Source organism: Natator depressus, chromosome 20 (assembly GCF_965152275.1).
Source record: "Natator depressus isolate rNatDep1 chromosome 20, rNatDep2.hap1, whole genome shotgun sequence".
Lineage (NCBI taxonomy): Eukaryota > Metazoa > Chordata > Testudines > Cheloniidae > Natator > Natator depressus.
Genome location: NC_134253.1, coordinates 25,591,210 through 25,616,439, shown reverse-complemented (window position 1 = coordinate 25,616,439; position 25,230 = coordinate 25,591,210). Strand labels below are relative to the sequence as shown.

Sequence of the window (25,230 nt, the reverse complement as noted above, 5' to 3'; positions counted from 1 at the left end):
GGAGCGGGATCTAGTGGTTGGGGGGGGGTCAGGAGCTCTATGGTTGCCTGCTGGGGCTCTGTCCCGCGCCCCTCCCAGCCCGCGCGGGCAGCAGGGAGCTTTGAGGAGCCCTCGCTGGCTCTGCTATTAACCCCTCGCTGCCCGCCTCTGACGCAACCCCCTTTCGCAACTGCTCTGCCCCGGCCAGGGGCTCCATGCCCCAGGGCAGCCGTCAGGACAGGGCGCTGGACCCAAGCCAGCTGCCAAAGTCTGCTGGTACCGGAGCCCTGGGGGCGGGGAGGAGACGCTCACCAGACACCCAATGCCCTGCCCCACCCCACCCCCTGTCCCCAGGCCCACATAAGGCCGCCTCCTACCCTCCGGCGCCAGGTGCTGGGCGATGCTGAGCCTGGTGCTGCTGCTGGCCCTGCTGCCCCCTGGCACAGCCCTGCCTGCCCCAGGGGGGGCCCCGCAGGAGGAGGTGGACATCCTGGTCTATGGGGTGCTGCAGTTCAGCCAGGCGCTGCACGAGACCTACGGCACCACGGGGCAGCGGCTGGAGCAGGCCGGGCGCCGGGTCGGGCGCTGCCAACACCTGCTGGGGGCCCTGCAGCGCCAGGCACGCCAGGCCCAGCAGGCACTGGGGGAGCTGCGCGGGGCAGTGGAGGGTCTCAAGGTACCCACCTGGGGAGCATGGGGGAAGTAGGGGAGGGGGGTTGGGAGCCAGGACTCCTGGGTTCTATTCCTGGCTCTGGCACTTGCTCAAGGTTTCAAGCTGCGGATCACATCTGTGCCTCAGTTTCCCCAGCTGCACAGCAGAGGGTGATGGTTTAGAGTCTGCAAAGCCTGCGGGAGGCCAGGCGGGGAGGAGGACGAGGCCGCTGGACCCTGGCCCTGGGAATAAGAGGATTTGGGGGTGTCTCCCCGGCTGGGGCCAGGTGTCTATTAACCCCCAAGTCTCTGGGTCTCCCACTTCACCTGCCCATCTGAGGGCTCACCCAGCCCCTGGCCTCAGTCCCACAGCCCCAAGGACGGGGCAGGATTACCAGCCCTGGATGGGGAAACTGAGGCACAGGGCAGGATACTTTTGCTGCTCTCCCCCCTTGCAGTACCCCCAGCCCCAGCTCAGTGGCCCAACAGCTCTCTGCTCTCCCCCCCCCGGCCAGGCCAAGGAGACGGCCCTGCGGCTGCCTACCCAGAGCACGGCCCAGGCCTTCCGGGCAATGCTAGCCGGGCGCCTCCTGCTGGCGGAGCGGGTGAGGGAGCTGGAGGACACACTGGCTGGTCTGGCGAGGAGGGACCCCCGGGATGAGGGCAGGGAGCTGGCTGCTCTCAAGGTAATGTGCACGCGCGCTGGGGTCCTTACAGGCCTGGGCCCTGGGAATTCCCAGCTCCAGATGCTGCACTGACCCCCGGTGTCAGACACCCCTGAACCCAGCCCTGGCCCGGCCTGCGCCGCAGGGGGAGCGCTGAACGGCGGGCTCAACCCTCGCCTGGAGGGGATCGGCACGGCCTTTCAAGGGGAGTGGAGCGACCCCAGCTGGGATCTGGCCCCAACAGCCCCCGAGGAGTGACGCCGACCAACCCCGGCTGGGATCCGGCCCCTATGATCTGTTGGGCCCCAACAGTGGGGGGGGGGCACTGATCCCCCAGGGCTGCTGGGCCCCCAGCTCAGGGGAGATGCGGGGCAGGCAGCCCGCGGGGAGGGGCAGAGGGCTAACACGAGGGGAGCTGGGGAGAGCGCGGCTGGCGGGGGCGTCTCTGACCCCCGCCTCTCCCCAGACACACGTGGAGCGGCAGAACCTCTCCCTCCGGTCCCTGGCGGACGTGGCCCGGCAGCAGCAGGAGCAAGTGGCCAGGCAGGCGGAGCAGCTGGCCCGGCTCCGGAAGCAGGCAAGGCCCCCGCAGGATGGCGGGGAGGGGAGCTCGGCTTGGGAGAGCATCGGGGGGCCACAGCTCAGGGCTGCCATGGGAAAGGCTGGCATCGCTACCCACAGGGAAACTGAGGCAGAGAGGGCCTAGCAGAGCTGGGATTAGAACCAGGTGCCCTGTGGCCATCGCACTAGCCACGAGCCCATGCTGCCCATGATCCCCAGCTCTCAGGCACAACTATTCCCGCCCCCGCCCCCCCTCTGCAGCCAGGGGGCCTGAGCCAGGCTGGGGACCCTAGGTCTGTGAGCGGGATCGGTTCCTTTGGGTGCTGCCCGTGGGGGCGGAGCCCAGGTGGTCTCCCTGAAAAGCCAGTCGGTCCCGAAAAGCCAGTCGCCACGATGCCGACAGACACCCCCCCCCCCCGCTGCCCAGCCCCCACCTGCTCTCAGCCTGCCCACTCCTCCCCCTGGCAGATGGAGGGCCAGGCTGGCACCAGGACATGATCAGGCCCCACGGGACGATGGAGGAAACCCACATGGAGCCTCACTGCTGCGAGGGACGGCCCGGAGAGCACACGCCCAGCTGGCCGCGGGGACCCCGGCTCCAGAGCCCGCTGTGATGAGGGGCCGGGCCGCGCCAGCCGGGCTGCTGGATCTGGAGGACCCCGGCTCCCGGGGGACGGACACGCCTCACGGGGGCTCTGGCACCGAGCGCTGGAGCCTCTCTCCCTCCCCCCACATCTCCCCTGGGAAATAAATGAACCTGGGGCAGGGGGGAGCTGCCCTCCTCCTGGGGCTGATTGGAGAGAAAGTGACTCTGGCTTCTACAGGGGTGCGGGGGAAAAGCTCCCCCATAACACAGCTCTGCCGGTGCCCCTCAATCCCGACCCAAAGCCCCCAACAACCCAGCCCTGGGCTCACAGCCCTGCTGCTGCCCCTCACTCCCAACCCACAGCCCCCTGCCAGCCCTGCCCTGCCCTCCCCAGCTCTGCCGGTGGCCCTCACTCCCAACCCGCAGCCCCCTGCCAGCCCAGCCCTGCCCCCCAGCTCTGCCAGTGCCCCTCACTCCCAACCCGCTGCCCCCTGCTACCCCAGCCCTGCCCCCCCAGCTCTGGCGGTGGCCCGCATTCTCAACCTGCAGCCCCCTGCCAGCCCAGCCCTGCCCCCCCAGCTCTGCCAGTGCCCCTCACTCCCAACCCGCAGCCCCCTGCCAGCCCAGCCCTGCCCCCCCAGCCTTGCCGGTGCCCCTCACTCCCCACCCACAGCCCCCTGCTAGCCCAGCCCTGCCCCCCCAGCTCTGCCGGTGGCCCTCACTCCTGACCAGCAGCCCCCTGCTAGCCCAGCCCTGCCCCCCAGCTCTGCCAGTGCCCCTCACTCCCAACCCGCAGCCCCCTGCTAGCCCAGCCCTGCCCCCCAGCTCTGCCAGTGGCCCTCACTCCTGACCAGCAGCCCCCTGCTAGCCCAGCACTGCCCCCCCAGCTCTGCCGGTGGCCCTCACTCCCAACCCGCAGCCCCCTGCCAGCCCAGCCCTGCCCCCCAGCTCTGCCAGTGGCCCTCACTCCTGACCAGCAGCCCCCTGCCAGCCCAGCCCTGCCCCCCCAGCTCTGCCGGTGCCCCTCACTCCCAACCCGCAGCCCCCTGCCAGCCCAGCCCTGCCCCCCCAGCTCTGCCGGTGGCCCTCACTCCTGACCAGCAGCCCCCTGCCAGCCCAGCCCTGCCCCCCCAGCTCTGCCGGTGGCCCTCACTCCCAACCCACAGCCCCCTGCCAGCCCAGCCCTGCCCCCCCAGCCTTGCCGGTGCCCCTCACTCTCAACCCACAGCCCCCTGCTACCCCAGCCCTGCCCCCCAGCTCTGCCAGTGCCCCTCACTCCCAACCCGCAGCCCCCTGCCAGCCCAGCCCTGCCCCCCCAGCTCTGCCGGTGGCCCGCATTCTCAACCTGCAGCCCCCCCACTAGCCCAGCCCCGACTCCCCACACCCCATCTTTGTTGTTGCCCTTCAGAAGTCAGACTACCCCTACAGTCACGTTTTCCCAGCGGCTTTCGGGGGTGCACTCAGGGCTGGTAGCCAGCCCCTCTGGCCGTACCAGGGGTCCCAGCGGACGCGCCCAGCCCTACTGATCAGCAAAGCGCCCATCTGATCGCCGACTGCGCAGTGCCCGGGTGTCGCCGCGTGGCCAGTGACCCCCCAGGAGAGGCCAGCAGCCCACGCGCTCACGGGTGCCCGCTCGGCTGCCACCCACCTGTAGGTGGTGTGGGGGACATAGACCTCCCGGGCCGGGAACTCCAGGATCTCCTTGGTGGGCCGCACCCGGGGGTCCGGGTAGGGCTTGACGTGCAGCAGCTCCGGGGAGAGGCAGTAGTGGGGGCTTTCGGGCGCCGGCGAGATGTCCACCTTGAACTGAGCTGCAGAGAGGAGGCGACGGGCCGTAAGGATCGTAGCGCTATGGGGCCGGTGCATGGGGCAGACCCCCAGGGCCAGAGCCGGCCCGGTGCCTGATGGGAAGGGAGGGCCATGGCTACGCTAACACACAGGACTGAGCCCAGGGGCTGGTGGGAAGGGGCCCAAGGAAGAATCCAACCGGGGAAGGCACCTGGCCCCTGGCCCAGGGCAGGGAAAAGGTGGGACCCGGGAGGGGGCGGGGCTTGGAGGTACAGGAGGCGGGGTTTGGAGCTCCCCTCCCCCAGAGCTGCCGGAGGCTCCTTTGGCCTCGATGTAGGTTAGAGCAGCCGTGAGGGTTGCCCTGGGTGCAGCGGCCATTGCGGGTGTGGCTCTGTGGCTGCCCCTGGGGCCCCGCCCCCTGAAAGGGGCATAGTCAGCTTCCCCGGGGGGCCTTACTGCTGTGTATGGGCCCCTAACCACCCCCCCCAGTACACAGAGCCCACACCGTCCCCGCCAGCCGCACCTGTGACGGGCCGCAGCCGGCGCAGCAGTGAGGACGGGCGCCTCATGTCCGCCAGGAACTTGTACAGGTCCTCGGTGCTCAGCCGGTCGCCTTCCTGTGGGGGCCAGGCGGGCGTGAGAGCGGAGGGGGCTGCGGCGTCTGGCACCAGCCCCCAGAGCCACAAGGCGGCCAGGCACCCCCAAAGCAAACACACCCCATAGCCCCAGCTGCCCCAAGCCAAATGCTGCCCATCTCACCCCGAGCAGCTCCACCCCCCAAGCACCCCAAATGCTGCCTCCATCCACCCCAAGCCCCACCCGTCCTAAAAGCAAAGCAATCCCCACCAGGGCCAGCAGGGGGCGCCCCGCCCCGTTACCTGTTTGAAGAAGTTGGTGACGGTCAGGGTGGCGGGGCGGAAGCTGCCAAAGCTGCACGGCTCCTCCCCGGCGCTCACGCGCTCCAGTGTCCTCCGCTTGCGCTCGTTCCAGGTGCCCCGGCGCTCTGCCGGGGAGGGGGGGGTGGTCACCCCGGGCAAGGGGGCTCCCAGCGGGCAGGCCCAGCAAAGCCCCACGGGCCGTGCCAACCGGCGACGCACCCGGCTCCGCTGGGCCTGCCGGCCGCCCAGGGAAAAGCCCGGCAGCACCCAGACTCTTCCCAGGGGGCCCCCAGCTCAGCTAGACGACGAAGGGTTGGGGTTTTTTTGCAGCCACCTCTGGGGTGGGAGGCAGCAGCTGCCTAAACAGCCACTGGTAAGAAACCTGCGGCCCACTGTACCCACGGGGGGCGGGCGCGGCCAGCGCTCAGACACGGGGAACAGGAACCGTTAACCCCCAGCAGCAGCCAGGACCTCCTGCAGCACAGTGCCCCCTAGCTCGGGCCCGGGGCTCTGGGGCCAGCCCTGCCTGCCAGGGGCCAGCGCCCCCCGCTGAGCCCCATCCCGCCCCTGGGGAACAGCGCCCCCTAGCGCTGCCCCGGGGCCAGCCCTGCCTGCCAGGGGAGAGTGCCCCCCGCTGAGCCCCATCCCGCCCCGGGGGAACAGCGCCCCCTAGCGCCCAGCCCTGCCTGCCAGGGGAGAGCGCCCCCCGCTGAGCCCCATCCCGCCCCTGGGGAACAGCGCCCCCTAGCGCTGCCCCGGGGCCAGCCCTGCCTGCCAGGGGAGAGTGCCCCCCGCTGAGCCCCATCCCGCCCCTGGGGAACAGCGCCCCCTAGCGCCCAGCCCTGCCTGCCAGGGGAGAGTGCCCCGCACTGAGCCCCATCCCGCCCCGGGGGAACAGCGCCCCCTAGCGCCGCCCCGGGGGCACTGGGGCCAGCACCGAGCCAGAGGGCAGAATGCCCCCTACCAAGCCCGGCAGCACCCCCCAGCCCCAGGCTGCGGGGAACGTGCCGGCAGGGAGGTCTCCGGACCGCGCCCAGGCTTGTGCCCCACGTGCCGCCCCCCCGCCGGGCTCACCGCTCTCGGCGTCGGCGGCCTCGCGCTCCAGGGCCCCGGCGGTGCTGGCGATGTTCAGCAGGTGGATGGCCGTCCAGGCGAAGGGCATGCGGTACCGGCCCAGACGGCCGCAGAACTGCTCCACCGCCCCACGCAGCTTCTCCAGCTTCTCCTTGTTCTGGGGCGGGCGGGCACCGAGTCACCGGGGCGGGGCAACCCCGGCTCACCCCGAGCCCCAGACCGAGCCCTCTGGGGCACCGGGCGTTGCACTGCCACTGTCAGAGCTGTACCCCTGTTAGAGTGGGGGGCTGGGAGCCAGGACTCCTGGGTTCTCTCCCTGGCTCTGGGAGGGGAGCAGTGCTGAGTGACTATTGTGTGGGAGGGGTGTGCTGGGAGCCAGGACTCCTGGGTTCTCTCCCTGACTCCGGGGAGGGCACTGGTGCTGAGTGGCTAGAGCGGGGGATGCTGGGAGCCAGGACTCCTGGGTTCTCTCCCTGGCTCTGGGAGGGGAGCGGTGCTAAGTGGTTAGAGTGGGGGGGAGGGGGGGCTGAGAGCTAGGACTCCTGGGTTCTCTCCCAAGCCTTGGGAGGGCAGTGGAGCTCAGTGGTTAGAGCGGGGAGGACGGGCTGGCTCCGAGGCAGCACCTACCTTGGCTGTGTCCGTCTCCTTCATGACCATGTAGGGCTCACAGCAGTCCCCGATGTCCCCCTGCTGCAGTACCTTCTCCAGCTGGGGGAGAAGAGGAACAGTGACCCACTGGGGAGGGGAGTGGGGGCCAGTGCTTAGAGCAGGGGGGGTGGGCTGTGAGCCAGGACTCCTGGGTTCCAGCTCTCGGGAGTGAGGTCTAGTGCTTAGAGCAGCAGGCTGGGAGCCCCCCCCCTCACCTTGATGACCAGGAAGATGTCAGGGGAGGGGTAGGTGATGGAGAAGATGGCGGAGCGTGCCAGCGTGGAGATGGCGGGGTGGGCGCCGGGCGCTCGCAGCAGCCCCTTCACCTGCTCCGAGTTGAGGTCGAAGTAGAAGTTCTCGGAGATCTAGGGACGGAGCAAAGGTGAGAGCAGGAGACAGAGCCCCGACGTGGGGGCTGGCCAAGGCCCTGCCCCTCAGCCCCCCGCCCCAGTCAGTACGGCCCATGCCCCGCCCCTCACCCCTGGTCAGTATGCCCCAGGCCACGCCCCGCATTCCTGCCCCTCATCCCCGCCCCCTGGTCAGTACTAGCCAGGCCATGCCCCCCATCCCGCTTCCCTGCCCCCTGGTCAGTTGTGACGAAGCAGGACTGTTCTTAATGTTTCCTCTGAATAGTGTGGGGGTACCTCAGTTTCCCCTAGGCAGTTCTTAAGTATCTAGGTGGTGGGATAAGGGTGTATGGTCGTTGCAGAGCCCTAGAGGGCAGGTGTGTGCAGGGGTCTGGACACAGAGAATGGCCGACACCCTGTTTCCTGGCCACTGATGGCCTGGCCCTTCCCCCCTGCAAGGTGAGAGCTAAAGGGTTGGAGAACAAAGGAATCAGGTGACCTCCTGGCCCGGGAAAGGGACAAAGCCCAGAGGAGGAAGGGCTGGAAAGAGTTTCAGTTTGGGGCTGGCTGGGGATGTGGAGTGAAGTGCAGACGGGGTTGTCTGGCTCACTGCCCCCCAGAATGGACCCGGCTGAGGGGTCCTGTTCTCTGCACCTTCAAGCTCTGTGTTAGACCATGTCCCTGTCGTCTAATAAACCTTCTGTGTTACTGGCTGGCTGAGAGTCCCGTCTGACTGCGGAGTTGGGGGGCAGGACCCTCTGGCTTCCCCAGGACCCCGCCTGGGCTGACTCGCTGTGGGAAGCGCATGGAGGGGCAGAGGATGCTGAATCCTCCGAGGTCAGACCCATGAAGGTGGAGCCGGGTGAGCTGTGTGTCCTGCAGACAGGCTGCTCCCAGATTGGAGACTTCCCCAGAGTCCACGCCCCTCACCCTGCATCCCCCCCCCCCCGGTCAGTACGGCCTGGCCACACCCCCCATCCCGCATCCCCGCCCCTCTGCCCAGTAGGTACAGACCAGGCCAGGACATGCCGCTCACCCTGTGTCCTTGGCCCCCCGTTCAGTCAGTACAGCCCAGGACAGGCTCCCTGCCCACCCATCCGGTCAGTGCAGCCGAGGACACACTCCTCACCCTGCGTCCCCGCCCCCCTGGCCTGGCACATGCCCCGATGGGGCGGGGCCATCAGGTACCTTTTTCTTTTCCTTGATGTCATACAGGGCGAGTGTCCCGAAGATGGGCTCGATCTCGATCTCAAACCTGGCACCAGAGAGACAGCGAGCGCATCAGGGCCCTTCAGCTGGGAGGAACAGCTCCACAGTCACCCCCCACCCCCAGCCCCACACCCCTCGGCACTCAGGGGGCAGTGTGGCCCAGGCGGCTGCGAGCCAGGACACCTGGGTTCCATTCCCAGCTTGGGGGGAGTGGGGTCTAATGGTTAGAGTGGGGGGGGGGGGAGGACTGGATTCCTGGGTTCCATTCCAGGATCTGCCACTGGGCCGCCATGGCGAAGCCCCACCCCCAGTTTCCCCTCCAACACAGATATCACTGCCCCCACATGCCCCCCAGTGGTCCTAGGGATGAGCAGGGCTCAGCATGGACATCCAAGGCTGAGCCGTTCGCTCTCACAGCCAGCCCCTCCTCCCATTCTGCGGGGGGAGCCAGGGGACCCCACCCTACCCGGAGACCTCTCCTCCCCTTGCTGGACAGGCCCAGCCTCCGGGGCAGTTCGCTTGGCTCTGGCAGGCTCCTCCCCGCAGCGGGGATGGAAACACTACCTCCCCCCAGCCCCAGGGAGCCCCCGCAGCCCCTAGCTCCCTCGCTGTGATGATGGGGGGCGACTTACTTGAGAGACAGGCACTTCACCAGGATCCGCTGGCCGAAGTGCTCCCGGGGCACCTCGGGCAGGCTGCAGCGCTCCACCGCCTCGTCCTGCCGGCCGGGGGAGCAGCGGTGAGAGTGGCCCCTCGAACCCAGGGCCCCCCAGCCCGCCCCATGCGGCCACCCAGACCCTGCCTTTATACCCGCTGCACACGCAGGCCCTGCGCATGCACCGTGGCCTTGTGGAGACATCAGGGCTCTATTCCCGGCTCTGCCACTGACTTCAGCTCTGTGCCTCAGTTTCCCCTCCCCCCGGGTATGTTTAGACAGAGCTTGTTGGGGCAGGGCCCAGCCCAAAGAGGGGGCCCCGATCTCGCTTGGGGCATTGGGAGACCACCTGAACACACCTAGGAAAGGGGACCCGGCCCGTTCCCCGAGGCGGGGCTCACCTCGTCGGGGGCGGGGAAGAGGGCCAGGAGCTCCGGGTGCCGGTTCTCCTTGCGCAGCTCCTCGTTACGCCGGTCGACCTCCTCCATGGCCGTGTGCTCCAGCAGGGTGGGCAGCAGCGGGTCGGCCACCGAGTTCTTCAGGTCGAAGATGCTGGAGGCCCAGCTGCCCCGGGGTGTGTCGTCCAGGGAGGGCGAGCGGCGCTTCAGCTCCTCCTGGGGGGGCGGGGTGGGGTGAGGGGGCGCCAGGCTGCCTCCCACCACCCCAGGCCAGCCCAGCCCTGTCACCCCACAACACCCCCCCCCAGCCCCCCCCAACATCCTCCCTCTACCCCAATGTCCCTCCGGCCCAGCCCCCGACCCCTGCAGATGATACCGCCATCCCAGCCAGACCTCTTCCCCCACAGATCCCCCAGCTGGGGCCACGCTCTGCCCGGGGGCATCCTCCCTCGCCCCCTGGCCTCACCGGCTCCTCCGCGGCCTCGTCCAGCTCGAAGACCTGCCGGGGCAGCCCCCTCTGTCTCTGGCGCTGCCGCTCGGCCGTGTTGGGGCTGTACATGGTGCTGAGACGCTGGTACCTGCGGGCGCGGGGAGCCTTGGTCACATCCCCCGGCCCCCCGCAGGGCAGCCCCACAATGAGAGCGAGGCAGTGCGGCGGGGGAGACCAGGCTGTTGTCTGGGGGATGGGGGGAGAGGTGCAAGAAAGGATATTTCCCATCGTCCTCCCCCTTTATTTCAGCCACATGATGGGTCGCCCCACCATGGGGGAGAGGGGCAGGGAACGACACACCTGGATCACCCCAGCCCAGGTAGAGAGGGGCGGGGACCCAGGCTCGGAACACAGGAAAGGGAGCCAGGAACTAACACCCCGCTCTGTGCCTCGATTTCTCCATCTGTAAAACAGGGGGTGGCGCTCCCCGCCTTCCCAAGGATTCAGCTGCTGTGTAACCCGGGCTGAGGGACGGACAGATGGGCAGAGGACAAACAGCCCATTGTCCCTTGGCCAAGCCACCAGTTGCGCCCGCCTCCGGAACACGAGGCAGAGCCGGGCTCGGCTGACCAAGCCCCAGGCACCAGAAGAAACAAGGTCCCTTTCTCCAAGGACTGAGCGGATCCGGTTACCAGGAGTTTGGAAGCCCACAGCGGGCGGCTGGCTTCGGTATAGCTCCGGGCAACCCAGCCACGCGCCGGCGTGCTGGGCCCATCCCCCTGGCCTCCCGCCAGGCATGCAGTGGGCTAGCGATTTCAGCCTGCGGGGAGAGGGGACAGGAGACACGCCTGGCTCCAAAGCGCAGCACCGGAAGCCGTCCACGGGCGCTGGCTCCGGGCTCGCCCTGCCCCCTCCGACTGGCCGCGGGGTGCTCCGCCAACTTACTTCCTCCGCACCACGAGCCAGTCCTCCGTGTAGACCTGCACCGCGTCCCGCACCCGGGCATCCAGCTTCCTGGCGGGAGGGAAACACACAGGGCTCGCCTCTGCATCAGCGGGGGGAGGGACGAGGGCAGGGGACGCTTGGGCAGCTCCAGGGGGCAGCGGGTACACCACAACCCCAGGGGGCCTCTTTTCCAACCCCGCAGCCTTCAGAACAGCCAGGACACCTGGGTTCCCGCTTCCTGGCTCTGCCGCTGGCCGGCTGGGTGACCTTGAGCAAGTCACTCTGCCGGCATTCATTAATTATAACTCCCTAATTAAGCCTCGTCACAGCCCCCAGGGGCAGGCAAGGAGCATTATCCCAGCCATGCGTCCAGGCCGGGGACGTGCCAAGGTGGAGGAAGGCTCAAATGCCCCATCTCAAAGCACCCCTTGTGCAGCAGAGGACGGGGCTGAGCCAGGCACAGGGTGTGCATGGCAAGGGGGCGAGACACAGAGAGGGTAGGGGGTGATCACGGGGCTGGAAGCCGAGAATTCATGAGCTCTGATTTCTCAAGTCCCCACCCCTGTCCGGTCTGTATAGCTCAGGCCACGCCCCTTGTCCTGAGTCCCCGCCTCCCCAGTCTGGTCAGTCCCCCTGGTGGCTCAGTTTCCCCAGGGGGAGGACAAAATGCCCCACGACGTAGGACCCTGTGCTAGATGCGCTGCCCCCTGCTGGTGGCTGGGCAGTACTGAGACGCTAATCTGCAGTGCCCCATCCGGGGCTGGGGGTCTCTTGCACCACCACACAGGGCCAGGTCGCACCCCTCTCCCACATTCAGCAGCAAGCCCCGGCCCAGGCACCCACCCCTCGTCGGGTAACCCCGGTTCCAGCGTGCGGCATTCCCGCGGCTCCCGGACCACCTCCACGTCATCAGCGGGGAACTCGACCAGGTCACGGAGTGGGCCAGGCTCCACCTCGGGGGGGTGGGCAGCCAGGTATTCCTCGAAGTCCACCGGCTCCACCACCTCCGTCAGCGGCACCTGCGGGGACAGACCGGTCAGCACAGGGCGGGATGGTCCCAATGCAGCCAGGGCAGCACCCTGCAAACCCCACCCCACCGCTGCCCCCTGCTGGTGGTTGGAGCTGGGACAACCCCAGTGTGGACCCCCAGGATGAGACAGGCTGCGCTCCCCACAGCGGTGGGATAAGCTAAGGGTTAGAGCAGGGGGCTGGGAGCAGGACTCCTGGGTTCTATCCCCGGCTCCAGGAGGGGAGTGGGGTCCAGTGATTGGAGCAGGAGACTCAGGACTCCTGGGTTCCTTTGCCAACTCAGTGTGCAATCTGGGGTACCACATCACTGCCTGACTGAGCGGGGAGAGCGACCCCGGCTGAGCTCCTGGCAGCCCGGCACAGCTGAGAGTCAGTATCGACTGGGAATAGAGCGCCCCAAGCGCACCCCCAGCATCGCTCCCTGCAGCCCCCCGGCTCCCCCCCAGGCATCCTCCCAGCCTGGCCACTGAGAGACGGCAGGAAGTCGGGCAGCTGCCGGCACGTGGCTGGCCAAGGGGGCTCTCTCAATACTCCCGGGCTGGGCGGGGGCCACGCCGGCTGACGGGAGGGGGTGCGGGTAGCACAAGCCATCTGCGCCAGAGGAAATCTCAGCGCCGACCTGCCCACAAGCGCCTGCCGGGCCGGCACTAACCGGGCAGGAAGTGAGGGCAAGACACCGAAACCACACGGGAAAGGGAAGGGGAAACCAACGCGGTTAGATCTAAAGCGCGCCGGAACCCTCCCCCTCGGCGCCTGGCCCCAGCCGCTCGGCCTGGGGCTCCCAGAGGCCAATGCGCCGGCCCTGAGCCTGCCAGCACTTGGGACGGGGAGACGGATGGAAACACCCCATTCTCCACGGCATGCTCCCCCCAGTGCAGCCCCCCTGCTCTAACCACTAGCCCCCCACTCTCCTCCCAGAGCTGGGTAGAGAACCCAGGAGTCCTGGCTCCCAGTCTTCTCCCCCACCCACTCTAGCCACTAGACCCCACTCCCCGTCTAACAGCTCCACCTCCTGTTAAAGCTCAGCGGGTTCGCCGCCGGGAAAGGCCGCAGCCACGGGACAAGAGGCAGCGCGGGAGAGAGGCCTGGAAACCGTTGTAGGGGGGAGCCTGCGCCGTCCCCCTCCCTGCCGCGGGCCCCTCGCTAAGCCCCCAAGGGCCCCCAGGGTCCTGGAGCGGAGAAGGGACGACAGGGAACAGCGCAGCTGGCTCCTCGCCCAGGTGCTGGGGCCCTCACCACGGCCCCATGTCTAGTGGGGGCCACGAGCCGGCTCCAGCCGCGACTCCCAGCCCTCGGCAGCGCCAGCTCGGGCAGGAGGGTGCCGCCTTTACACACCGAGGTGGCAGGTTCGATGCCTGCCGCCGCCCGCCCCGCCCCTCCCCCCCCCCCCCCGAGCCCAGAGTGGTGGGCGGGGTCTCCAGGCGGGGTCGGGCAAGACGGGGATGGGAAGGGCGGGACCAGGGAGGTAGAGTCCCGGGACGTTCCCATGATGCTTTGGGAAGGGGAGGGGCTACAGGGGAAGAGCCAATGGCAGGAGCCGGCGGTGACGTTCCCCAAGGTGGCTCTGTCCCCCTCTAGTGGCCGGACCACGCTGAGAGCCCGTCAGCGCCGGGGGCTGAGGGACGCGGGGCGCTGGGGTACTCACCAACTGCTGGGAGCCACTGCGCTTCTTGGAGAGCTGGGGGGACCCGCCGTGCTCCCGGGACACCTGCTTCCGCACCTCGGCGGCCACCGTCCTGCAAGAGACACGGGTCAGGGGCGATAGCGCCCTGGGCTCGGCCGATCCCGCGGGGCAGGGAGCCGGACGAGGGGGGCTGGGGGTTCACACAGGGGGCCATTCGCTAGTCCTTCCTGTCCCCCAGTCCTCTGGTCTAACCACTAGGTCACACTCCCGCTCCGAACAGAACCCAGGAGTCCAGGCTCGCAGCCCCCCCCCCCCCCCCCGTGAACTCCCCCCTCTGTGCCCGGCTGCAGATTAGATCAAACAAGACCCACACTGCACACAGCTGAGCTGGAGAAATGCACGCCCAGGCCCAGGCCAGCAGCTGCTGCCCCCCTTTCCCCACCCAGGGCTGTGCTGCCCCCGGCCCCTCCCTCCCCGCCCCGTCTCCCATCACAGCCCAACTTTGCTCTCTCAGCCTCAGCTGGCCTGGCAGGCTCTGAGCTCCCCTCCACGAATCGCCCCAAGGCCTGGGGGTGGCACCGGCGAGCCTGGGGGAGCCTCCTTGCTTCACCACAGCATTTGGTTTTTAATTCCCCTTCTCTCAGTGATGTGCACTGAGGACACCCGGGCTCTGCTACTGACTCCCTGTGTGACCTTGGGTAAGTCATTGGGCTGCCCCGTGCCTCAGTTTCCCCCACCTGTAACATGCCGCTAATGATCCTTCATTTTTCCCTCACTGGGTTAGGGACTGTCCCGCGCTGGATCTGTGCAGTGCCAGGCACGACGGGGCCCTGATCACTGCTGGGGTCCGGGCAGCACCCAGCACGATGGGGCCCTGATCTCGGTGAGGACTCCTACGTGCTACCGTAATACACCTACTGCTAGGTAAGGGAGTTGGCAGGAAACAGAAGGCCTGGGTTTAGTAGATCTGCAAGCTCTCTCCAAAGGTGGTTACCATCACCCCCATTTCACAGATGGGGCAACTGAGGCACAGAGCAGGGAAGGGGCTTGCCCCAAGGCACCCAGCAAGCCAGTGGCAGAGGCAGGAATAGAACCCAGGAGTCCTGCTATCACGGAGTGTGGGGGAGTCCAGGCCCTGCACCCCTCTTCCTGGGATTCACTGAGACTCTCAGCCAGCCAGTAAAACAGAAGGTTTATTGGACAACAGGAACACAGTCCAAAACAGAGCTTGTGGGTACAACCAGGACCCCTCAGTCAAGTCCTTCTGGGGGAGCAGGGAGCTTAGACCCCAGCCCTGGGGTTCCCTGCCTTCCTCCACCCAGCCCCAAACTGAAACTAACCCCCCCCCAGCAGGCTCCCTTCTGCAGCCTCTGTTCACATTCCCAGGCAGAGGTGTCACCTCCCCCTCCCCCTCCTGGCTCAGGTGACAGGCTCTCAGGTCTCCCGTCCCCAGGGCACATTCCCAGGTCAACACTCCCCCTCCCTGCTGCGTCCCATCCTCACATCTCTCCCCCCTTCGAGACTGAACTGAGAGGGGTCACTGTGACCCGTGACCTGGGGAAGTTCGGGGCCCCCTCTCCGGGACAGCGCATCCGCTATCAGGTTGGCACTTCCCTTCACGTGGACCACGTCCATGTCGTAATCCTGCAGGAGCAGGCTCCATCTCAGGAGTTTGGCGTTGGCTCCTTTCATCCGGTGCAGCCAGGTCAGGGGCGAGTGGTCAGTGTACACGGTGAAGTGTGGCCCAAAGAGACAGGGCTCTAGTTTCTTGAGGGCCCACACCATGGCCAGGCACTCGTTCTCGATGGCCGCGTAGTGTTGATCCCAGGGTAGCAACTTCTTTCTCAGGTACCCAATGGGGTGTCTCTCCCCCTTTTCATCCTCCTGCATTAACACCGCCCCCAGTCCCGTGTCTGAGGCATCGGTGAACACCATAAAGGGCTTGTCAAAGTCTGGGTTTGCCAGAACTGGGCCACTGACCAGAGCCTCCTTCAGCGCCCGGAAAGCCTCCTGGCACTGCCCGGTCCAGACCACCTTGTCTGGCTTCCCCTTCTTGCATAGCTCAGTGATGGGGGTGGCGATGGCGCTAAAGTGGGGCACAAATCTTCGGTAGTATCCTGCCATCCCAATAAAGGCTTGGACCTGCTTTTTGGTGTGGGGAGCGGGCCAGTCTCTGATCACCCTCCACCTTGGTTGGTTCCGGCTTTAGGCGGCCGCTCCCCACCCGATGGCCCAAGTAAGATACTTCAGCCATCCCCACCTTGCACTTCTCTGCTTTTACAGTCAGCCCAGCCCCCTGGAGTCGGTCCAGCACTTGTCTAACCTGGGACACGTGGTCCTCCCAGGTCTGGCTAAAGACACAGATGTCGTCAATATACGCCACGGCAAAACTCTCCATCCCCCTCAGGAGCTGGTCCACCAGGCGCTGGAAGGTGGCCGGCGCTCCCTTGAGGCCGAAAGGCAGGGTCAGAAACTCATAGAGCCCCAGAGGGGTGATAAAGGCCGATTTCAGCCGGGCATCTGCATCCAGCGGCACTTGCCAGTAGCCCTTTGTAAGGTCCATGGTGGTAAGGTACCGAGCTCCTCCCAGCTTGTCTAGGAGCTCGTCCGGCCTGGGCATGGGGTAGGCATCAGATACAGTGATGGCACTGAGCTTCCGATCGTCCACACAGAACCGGACTGACCCATCCTTTTTGGGGACCAGCACCACCAGCGAGGCCCAAGGGCTGGCCGATGGCTGGATCACCCCCAAAGCCAGCATGTCCCGGACCTCTCTTTCCAGGTCCTGAGCAGTTTTCCCTGTGACTCGGAAGGGGGAGCATCTTATCGGCGGGTGCGACCCTGTCTGCACCCGGTGGACAGTCAGATTAGTGTGCCCAGGCTGGTTGGAAAACAGCTGTCGGGACGGATGCAGCACACCCCTGACCTCAGCTTGCTGGGCAGGGGTTAGCTGATCCGAGAGGGGAATTGTTTCTAGGGGGGAACCAGCTCTGGTCCCAGGGAATAGATTTACTAAAAGGTCATCTCCCTGCTCCTCCCACTGTCCACACACGGCCAACACCACATTCCCCCTGGCATAATATGGCTTCATCGTATTCACATGGTACACCCGGCGGTGGTGCGCCCGGTTCGACAGCTCCACCACATAGTTTACCTCATTGAGCTGCTTGACAACCTTGAAAGGGCCCTCCCAGGCGGCCTGTAGTTTGTTCTTTCTCACGGGGATGAGAACCATCACCGGATCCCCGGTGGCGTCGGCACGGGCCCGCGCCGTGCGGTCATACCAGACCTTCCGCTTCCTCTGGGCTCTGGCCAGATTCTCCTTGGCCAGGCCCATGAGCTCAGCAAGTCTCTCTCGGAAGATCAGGACATACTCCACCACTGACTCTCCATCGGGAGTGGCCTTCCCCTCCCACTCGTCTCTCATCAGGTCCAGGGGGCCCCTCACCCTCCTTCCATATAACAGTTCGAAAGGCGAAAATCCGGTAGACTCCTGGGGCACCTCCCTGTACGCGAACAGCAGGTGAGGTAAGTACTTGTCCCAATCCTGCGGGTGCTGGTTCATAAAGGTTTTCAGCATCATCTTTAGCGTCCCATTGAACCTCTCCACCAGCCCACTGGACTGGGGGTGATACGCTGAGGCCCAGTTGGGCCGGACCCCACATTTCTCCCACAAGCACCGGAGCAGGGCCGACATGAAGTTAGAGCCTTGGTCTGTCAAGACTTCCTTGGGGAACCCCACTCGGCTGAAAATGGTCAGGAGCGCATCTGCCACGGTGTCTGCTTCAATGGAAGCTAAGGGCACTGCCTCGGGGTAGCGGGTGGCGAAATCTACCACCACCAGAATGTATTTCTTCCCCGACCGGGTCGTCTTGCTGAGAGGCCCCACAATGTCCATGGCCACCTTCTGGAAAGGCTCCTCTATTATGGGCAAAGGTCTCAAAGCTGCTTTCCCCTTGTCCCGGGCCTTCCCCACCCTCTGACAGGGGTCGCAGGATCGGCAATACTGCCGGACGGTGGTAAAGACCCCGGGCCAGTAAAAGTTCTGTAGCAACCTCTGCCGGGTGCGTCGGATTCCCTGGTGCCCTGCGAGGGGGATGTCATGGGCCAGGTACAGGAGCTTGCAGCGATACTTCTGGGGGACCACCAGCTGCCTCCTGATCCCACAGGACTCTACTTTCCCTGGGGGAGCCCATTCCCGGTACAGGAACCCCTTCTCCCACAGGAACCTCTCCTGGCAGCCTCTCCTCATGGTCCGTCCCACACTGAGGTCGGCCAGGTCCCTGAGCTTCCGCAAGGAGGGATCTTTCCTCAACTTGGCCTGGAACTCAGCGGCTGGGGAAGGGATGGGGACCGGTTCCCTCTCATCAGCCGGGTCTGAGGCCTCCGCCTCTCTGAGCCGTGCCCCTCGGCGCTCCCTCCCCACCAGGGTAGGGTCCTGCGCCTCCGGTGTGGTACCCACCCCAAGGTCAGGGCGCAGTGCCCTCGCCAGCTCTGGCTACGGGTCACAACCAGGGTGGTCTGGGGCTTGCTTGGCCAGTCCTCTTTCTCCTCCCATCAAAACCTCAGTGGGCAAATGGTGGTGTACCCCCACATCCTTGGGGCCCTCCTTGGCCCCCCATTTCAGGTGTACCCTTGCCACGGGCACCTTAAATGGGGTCCCGCCCACCCCCGTCAGGGTCAGGTAGGTGTTGAGCACCACCCGATCTGGGGCCACCACCTCAGGCCGGGCCAGCGTCACCTCCGCCCCCGTATCCCACTATCCATTGACCTTCCTCCCATCCACCTCCAGGGGAACAAGGCACTTTCTCCAGAGGGACAGCCCCGCGCCCACCCTGTAAACTGAGCACCCTGAGTCCAGAGCATCCAGCCCTCTGGCGGAGCTGGCCTGGGGTACTCTTCCCTCCTGCGCAGGTGGTAAACTGGCAGCCCCCCTTGCCTGGGCCGTCTTCCCCTCGTCCCGCTGGGTCCCTACCCAGTTAACCCTGGGTAGGTTGGGTCTGCTCAGTCTGTCCCTGAGCATGGGGCACTGGGTCCGTACGTGGCCTCTCTGGCCACAGTGATAGCAGCTCAGGTCACGATGGTCCCCTCGAGCGGGTTGGAGGGGCCCGACACCAGGTATTGCCCTTGGGAGGGGGTTCTCCCTATTTCCCCGCTGGGAGGTCCCATGGTGACTCTCTCTCTGCATCGGGGGGAGGGGCGAGCTGTTCTTTTGGGACTCCTCCCTGCTACCCCCTGACCGACTGTTCACAAACTCGTCGGCCAGCTGCCCTGCATGCTGGGGGTTCTTGAGCTTTTTGTCCACCAGCCACAGCCTCAGGTCGGAAGGGCACTGTTCATACAGCTGCTCCAGTACAATCAGGTCAAGCAGGTCCTCTTTAGCTTGGGCCCCAGCTGGCCACTTGCGGGCACATCCCTGCATCCGCTTGACCAGTTGTAGGTAGGTGACCTCAGGTGTTTTACGCTGACTCCGGAACCTTCTCCGGTACATCTCGGGGGTCAGCCCAAACTCACGGAGCAGGGCCTGTTTGAACAGTTCATAGTCCCCTGCCTCTGCCCCTGTCATTCGGCTGTACACCTCCACGGCTTTGGGGTCCAGTAAGGGGGTGAGAAACCGGAGCCTGTCGTCAGGGTCAACGCTGTGCATCTCGCAGGCATTCTCAAAGGCCGTCAGGAAGCTATCTATGTCCTCCCCCTCCTTCCGCTGGGCCAGGAAGCACTTATCAAAGCTCCTTGCAGTCTTGGGTCCCCCCACACTCACTGCAGCCGGGGCCCCACTGCTCCTCAGCCTGGCCAGCTCCAGTTCATGCTGTCTTTGTTTCTCCTTCTCCTCCTGCTCATGCCTATGTTGCCTCTCCTTCTCCTGACGTTCCCGCTCCTTCTCCTCCTGCTCATGCTTACATTGTTTCTCATGATCCTCCAGCTCCCTCATTTTCATCTCCCTCTCCCATTCCAGCCGCATCCGCTCCAGGGATGGGGAGCTCCGCCAGGAGGATCCCCTGCTGGCTGCCGGGGTCAGGGTGCCCTCGGTATTCACTGAGCTTCCCCCAACCCTCCCCCAGGCATAGGTAGGAAGTGTCTCAGGATGTCCTCGGCAGCAGTCTGACCCCTCCCAGCCCGGTCAGGCCCCAGGGCCCACGCTGCGTCTGCCGGGCAGCTTCCCTCCAGGACAGGGATGGGGTCATCCAAGCGATCCCTCTCCTCCAGCTGGGCAATCAGCTGTTCCTTGGTGGACCTCCCCATGCGCAGCCCCCTCTGCCTGCACAGCTCCACCAGGTCGCTCTTAAGGCGTTTAGCGTACATCTCCCTGCTGGCCACTCGCAGGCCAGGCAGCTTTCCACGGTTTCCAGGAAAAGCCCCTAGTGTGCCAGTCCTTCTTGAGGTCACCACCTCTTTGCCAGGGTCGAGCTGCAGACTCCTTTGCCCCTGGGACCGATCGCTGCAATCCCCCGGGGGACCCTGTTACTGCAAAAGTCCTTCTCTCTGGTCACACACTCCCAGGGGTTAACCGCCCCCTGAAACCGTCTCTCTCTGAATCTTCAGCACGCCTGGTCCCCGTCAATCCCCCTTCGTTTTACTGTTCCCCTGTCACTTACTGCAGGAAGCGCCATTCACGGGGTGCAGTAGATCCCACCGCTCCCACCAGTTGTCACGGAGTGTGGGGGAGTCCAGGCCCTGCACCCCTCTTCCTGGGATTCACTGAAACTCTCAGCCAGCCAGTAAAACAGAAGGTTTATTGGACAACAGGAACACAATCCAAAACAGAGCTTGTGGGTACAACCAGGACCCCTCAGTCAAGTCCTTCTGGGGGAGCAGGGAGCTTAGACCCCAGCCCTGGGGTTCCCTGCGTTCCTCCACCCAGCCCCAAACTGAAACTAACCCCCCCCAGCAGGCTCCCTTCTGCAGCCTCTGTTCACATTCCCAGGCAGAGATGTCACCTCCCCCTCCCCCTCCTGGCTCAGGTGACAGGCTCTCAGGTCTCCCGTCCCCAGGGCACATTCCCAGGTCAACACTCCCCCCTCCCTGCTGCATCCCATCCTCACACCTGCATCCCTGGCACAAGTGATCTGGAAGCAGGGACGCTCTCCCGCACTGGCAGTGGATCCTCTGCTGCCTTTAGCGCCCCCGTCCTGGGAGGGGGGGCCCCCGAATTCCTTTTAGCTCAGCAGCGACTGCAGGGCAGTGCCTCTGAGAAGCCGACATGTGGCCCGCCGTCAGCCCCGTTGGGTGAGGTCAGCCCTGGCCCCTGCTCAAGTTCCCGGGGGGGGCAGGGGGTGGGAGCATCATGATGAGCGGACGTCCCGCCCCCCCCCCCATCGCAGACAGGCACTGCTGGGCGCATGTGAAAGGCGACGGGTGCTGCCAGGTGGCCCCGCACCCGGAGATCTCCCCACGGCGACACAGAGACAGCTGCGAGTGGCACCTGCCTGCCCAGAGAGGGGGCGCTCGGAGTGCAGGCGCCAACCGGGTGGGAAATCCCCGGGGGCGGGGGGGCTGCTGAAAAGGAAGGTCTGTCGTCTCCCGGCCCCCCGCTTCAAGCAACGACTTTATCTGCTTCATGTCACTTAACTCCTGCCAGGCCTATACCAGAGCAAGGGGGAAAGCAGGGAGCTAGTGTTCGAGGGGGGAGTCAGGAATCCTGGGTTCTGGCCTGGCAGGGGAGCGGGGTCTAGGAGTTAGAGCAGGGGCGTGGGGGGTCAGGACTCCTGGGTTCTCTCCCAGCTCTGGCAGTGGAGAGGGGTCTAGGGATTAAACCATGGGGGCTGGGGGTCAGGACTCCTGGGTTCTGTCCCGGCTCTGGGAGGGGAATGGGGTCTAGTGGTTAGATTTCAACTTTTCAGTGGGGAAAAAAAAAAAAATTAACCAGTCAAACCAGCAACTTTCAGCCCCAACCTTCCCCCTCTGAAACGGGGCCACGGCACCTCCGAGGCGGAGCCGAGAATCGAACCCAGGTGTCCGAGGCCCTGCCCAGCGCCTTCCCCGCAATCCGGGCCAGAGTCAGCTCTGACGTGCCTGAAACTCCGCACTGCTGGCCCTGCTCCGAGACACGGAGGCATCCGCAGATGCGAGCGCAGAGCGCACGACGGGCTCTGGGGGCAGCTCCCTGCCCCGCCGGCGGGGAGAGGCCCCCGAAGAGCCGAGCGTCTCCAGGCCAGCAGCTCTGCAAACTCCAGAGCAGACCCCTGAGCGGGTCCGAAGCCAGCGGCTCCCCAGGGGCCCAGTTCACCCAGTGCACTGAACAGCACAGGCCAGCTGGCGCTAGCTGCCCCAGTCCCGCTCGTGCTCTCTATCCTCGCTCCAGCCTGGGACTCAGAGCATGGCACAGGGCCCCGGATGGGCACCCATCTGGCTGGGGCTGGCAGTGCCAGGCTTGGCAACTCAGCCATGGCGCAGCAGCTGCCGGGCCGGCCTCCCCGGCTCAGCGCTCAGCCCGGCTTCCTGGGGAGATGGATGTTTTTCCAGCTGGCTCCTCGGCCAGGCTCCCACGCTCCGGCAGCGGGGCCCAGCTGGGGAGGGAGGGAGAGGAGTCGTCGGGGTGGCAGGCTAGTCCAGAGCCCCAAGCTAGGCCAGCAGGGACCCCAGCTTCCCTGGGCGTCAACGCTGCCGGGACTGCAGGGCACGCAACCACGCTAGAGGCTCAAAGCCCGGTGCAGACAAGGCCTGAGGGTCACTGCCCCCCACCCACCCCCCTGGGAAAGCTGACCTGCCCCCGGGACAATAAAGCCAGCGACAAACCACACCGAGGTTTTAACTGCGGGATTCCTGCAGGCAGTGCCCCAAAGCAAACGGGGAAAGGTGCACCGGGAACAGCGCCCCCGTCCCATGCACAGGGGCCGTTAATGCCCGGGCCCAGCGGGGGGCTCGGCCCCCTAAGGGAATCGGCGCCCCCCAGTTGGAGGGGAGAGACTGCAGCGACCAGAGCCGGGATTTCGTCAGGACTCCAGGGGTCCCAGGATTACAGCACTCGCAAAGGGTGGTACCCACAGCAGCACAGCGCCCCCTAGCGCCACCCTGGGGCATTGGGCCCCGGAGGCAGAGAGAGCGCCCCCTACAGCACACGCTAGAAGTATCGGCCTGGGGAACAAATACTTCACACCAGGCTCTTGAGTCTAGCAGCCAAAGGAGGCTGGAAGTGGGAGCAAGATGAACTCAGACTGGAAAGGAGGCGAATGGACCCTGGGTGCAATTCGCCCCGGGCTGTGGTGGCTTCTCCATCCAGGCAGAGGGTCTGTCCAGGGTGAGGAACGGAATCGGGGCACCTGGCGGCCGGTTAGACCGGCTGCTCACCGGGGTCCCCTCGGGCCCTGGAATCCACAACGCCAGGGGAGTGGTCCAGCCGTGGGGCAGCCTTCCTGCCCCCTCCCCTCCTCCGGGGCAGGCCCAGCCAGGAGCTCAGGGCAAGGGAAGTGGGGCGGTGCCATGTCTGGGGGAGGATGTGCAGGCCGTAAATAAGCTGCAGTCAGCCTGGCCGTCTGTCTGTGGGGGGGGGGGGGGGGGGAGGCACATCTGTCCGGCTCCGAGGTGCTGGGATCGGGCCAGGAAGCCTGGTGGCGACTGGCTCCCTCTCTCTGGTATGCTGGCTGTGGGGGAGGGGGGAACCCGGCCACCTGCAGCCCCACAATAACACCGGGCCCCCTTTAGCTGAAGGGAGTCAGGCCCCCAAGTAACTCAACGGGAGCCCGGCACCTAAATCCCTGCCTTGGCTCTCATCCAGCATGGGCCACCCGCCTCTGCAGAGGCTAGGGGAGATCACTCACCCCCCTTACAGATGGGGAAACTGAGGCAAGGAGGGATGCCTGGCCCAATGTCACCAGCAAGGCCAGGATTGTCTTGCCAGATTGTGAGTTCCCGCATCGCCCGGACCTTTGAGTCACAGCGAGGGACTCTGTCCTCGCCACCTCCCCACAGCCTGGGAGCGAGGGGCGAATGGGAGGGGTTGGGGTAGGGACAGCCGCCCTGCGCTCCTGGGACTAGCTCAGAGACAGGTTCCTACCGCAGGCTGTACGATGGATTATTTATGGATTCTGTGATAGCGCCTTGGAGCCCTGTGATCGCTGCAAGGGCCCCGCCCTGGAGCGGTGGGGAGGCTCCCCTGCTGTGCCGGGTGCTGTCCCGGACTGGGGGGGCTGCCCCGCCCTGCAGGATGCTGCACAGAGTCCTTGCCAGAAGGGGCTCACAGTCCAACGAGACAAGGGGGGGGAGGGAGGACTTTTATGCCCATTTTTGCAGCTGGGAGAACCAAGGCCAAGAGAGTGGAGGGAAAGGATGGTGCAGTGGTTAGAGCGCTGGCCTGGGACCTGTGAGGCGCCCAGATACCACGGGGATGGGGATCAGACAAGTACCTGAGACGGGTAAACGAAGAGATTGCCCAAGGGAGTCTGCAGCCCGGGCAGGTCCCGCAGGTCCCAGACCCGTCTCTTACGCCCCCAAGCTAACCCCACGGGACGTGTCTCTGCCCGCTGCCCCTCTGCCTTCCCCTCGGAAACCAGCGGGGCCAAGTGCAGCCACAGGCCCGGCGGCCCAGCCCGCCGCGCACACATCCGCCACCAGGAGCCTGGCGAAGGAAAGAGGAAGCCGAAAGCAACCACAGAGGCAGGGGGAGGGAGAGCCCAGAGCGCTGAATTATTCACACACCTGCTCCCCGCTTGCTGCCAGCTCATGAGATGACCCGAAGGCCCCGGCATTGTCCATTTTGCAACCCTGCCCCAACACACACCCCGGAGATCCTGCTCTTACTCCTTTGGTTATTGCCAGGCGACTGCCGGACGCTGAGCTGGGTTGTGTGTGGAGTTGGGGGGTTTGTTTTTTTCACAGAACAAGAAAACGACAGGACACAAATCCAAGACTCCGGCCGCAGAACAAAACCGACACAGTTCAACGTCCACGAACTGCTATTTAAATTTGAATGGGTGCGTGGGTGGGTCCAGCTCCCCGCCTTCCACCTACGAGACACCAGCGCTTTGCCAGAGCCTTAGCCCCACGCTTTGCAAACTGGAGGAAAAGCAAACCCGTGCGTGCGTGCGCACACACGCACACACACACACGCCCCCCCAAGCAGGCAAGGCAACAAAGCCCAGCAATTAAAAACTGCAGGGCCAGCTCTGGTCCCAGCGGGGAGAGCCAGGAAATGGGTCAGAATTTCCTTCCGCGGGATGAAATAATACATGCCAGAGCGGGGCTGGCCGAGGGCCGGGAAGGGGAGGAGGCGCTGGTGACCGTGGCCTAGGGCAGGTCTTGCCTGGATCCAGAGAGCGTTAGTCCCTTAGGCACACACGGGTTAAGATCCTGGTGTAGACGGGCCACTTGTCATGTCGCCGCGTTACCTGGCCCGAGTCAGCGCTCGTGTGGAACGGAGGGCTGTCGCGGGGCCAGCCCATGCTTCCCGGCGATCATCTCAGCCTGTCTGCACTAGGCTCCTCGAAAGGGGGAGCCAGCGCCTGCTACGGTCACCCTCTCAAAGCAGCGTCTACACAAGGCTGCAGCTGTGCCAAGGTTTTGTGGCGACGGCGAGCTGTTAAAAGCACAACCACGAACGCTGGGGTGGTAAAACCCACCTCACCACAGGGCACCCTCCTGAAACACACCGTGTCTCCCGCACCACAGACAGCCTGGCGTCTCGGACACCGACCCGGCCCCGGGCAGCCCCAGCATTTCACGACGGGACACGCCTGGCACAAGCACGTGCAAGAAGTCACCAATGCGCCTTACAAGGGGAGAGCGGGGATACCTGGCTGCCCCGTCATCTTCTGGGGCTGGGGCTCA

General features: G+C 65.7%; 1 protein-coding gene across 1 annotated transcript in view; it reads right to left on the bottom strand.

The window, feature by feature from the left end:
- The window catches only part of DOCK6 (dedicator of cytokinesis 6), a 59,024-nt gene that overhangs the window by 32,260 nt on the left and 1,534 nt on the right, over positions 1 to 25,230 (bottom strand). The window contains 13 exon segments of the mRNA XM_074935434.1: positions 4,091 to 4,253; positions 4,754 to 4,847; positions 5,109 to 5,233; positions 6,183 to 6,339; positions 6,810 to 6,890; positions 7,046 to 7,195; positions 8,366 to 8,432; positions 9,019 to 9,104; positions 9,443 to 9,655; positions 9,906 to 10,017; positions 10,815 to 10,883; positions 11,658 to 11,833; positions 13,489 to 13,579. Of these exon segments, the coding sequence (XP_074791535.1) occupies positions 4,091 to 4,253; positions 4,754 to 4,847; positions 5,109 to 5,233; positions 6,183 to 6,339; positions 6,810 to 6,890; positions 7,046 to 7,195; positions 8,366 to 8,432; positions 9,019 to 9,104; positions 9,443 to 9,655; positions 9,906 to 10,017; positions 10,815 to 10,883; positions 11,658 to 11,833; positions 13,489 to 13,579 (1,584 nt within the window).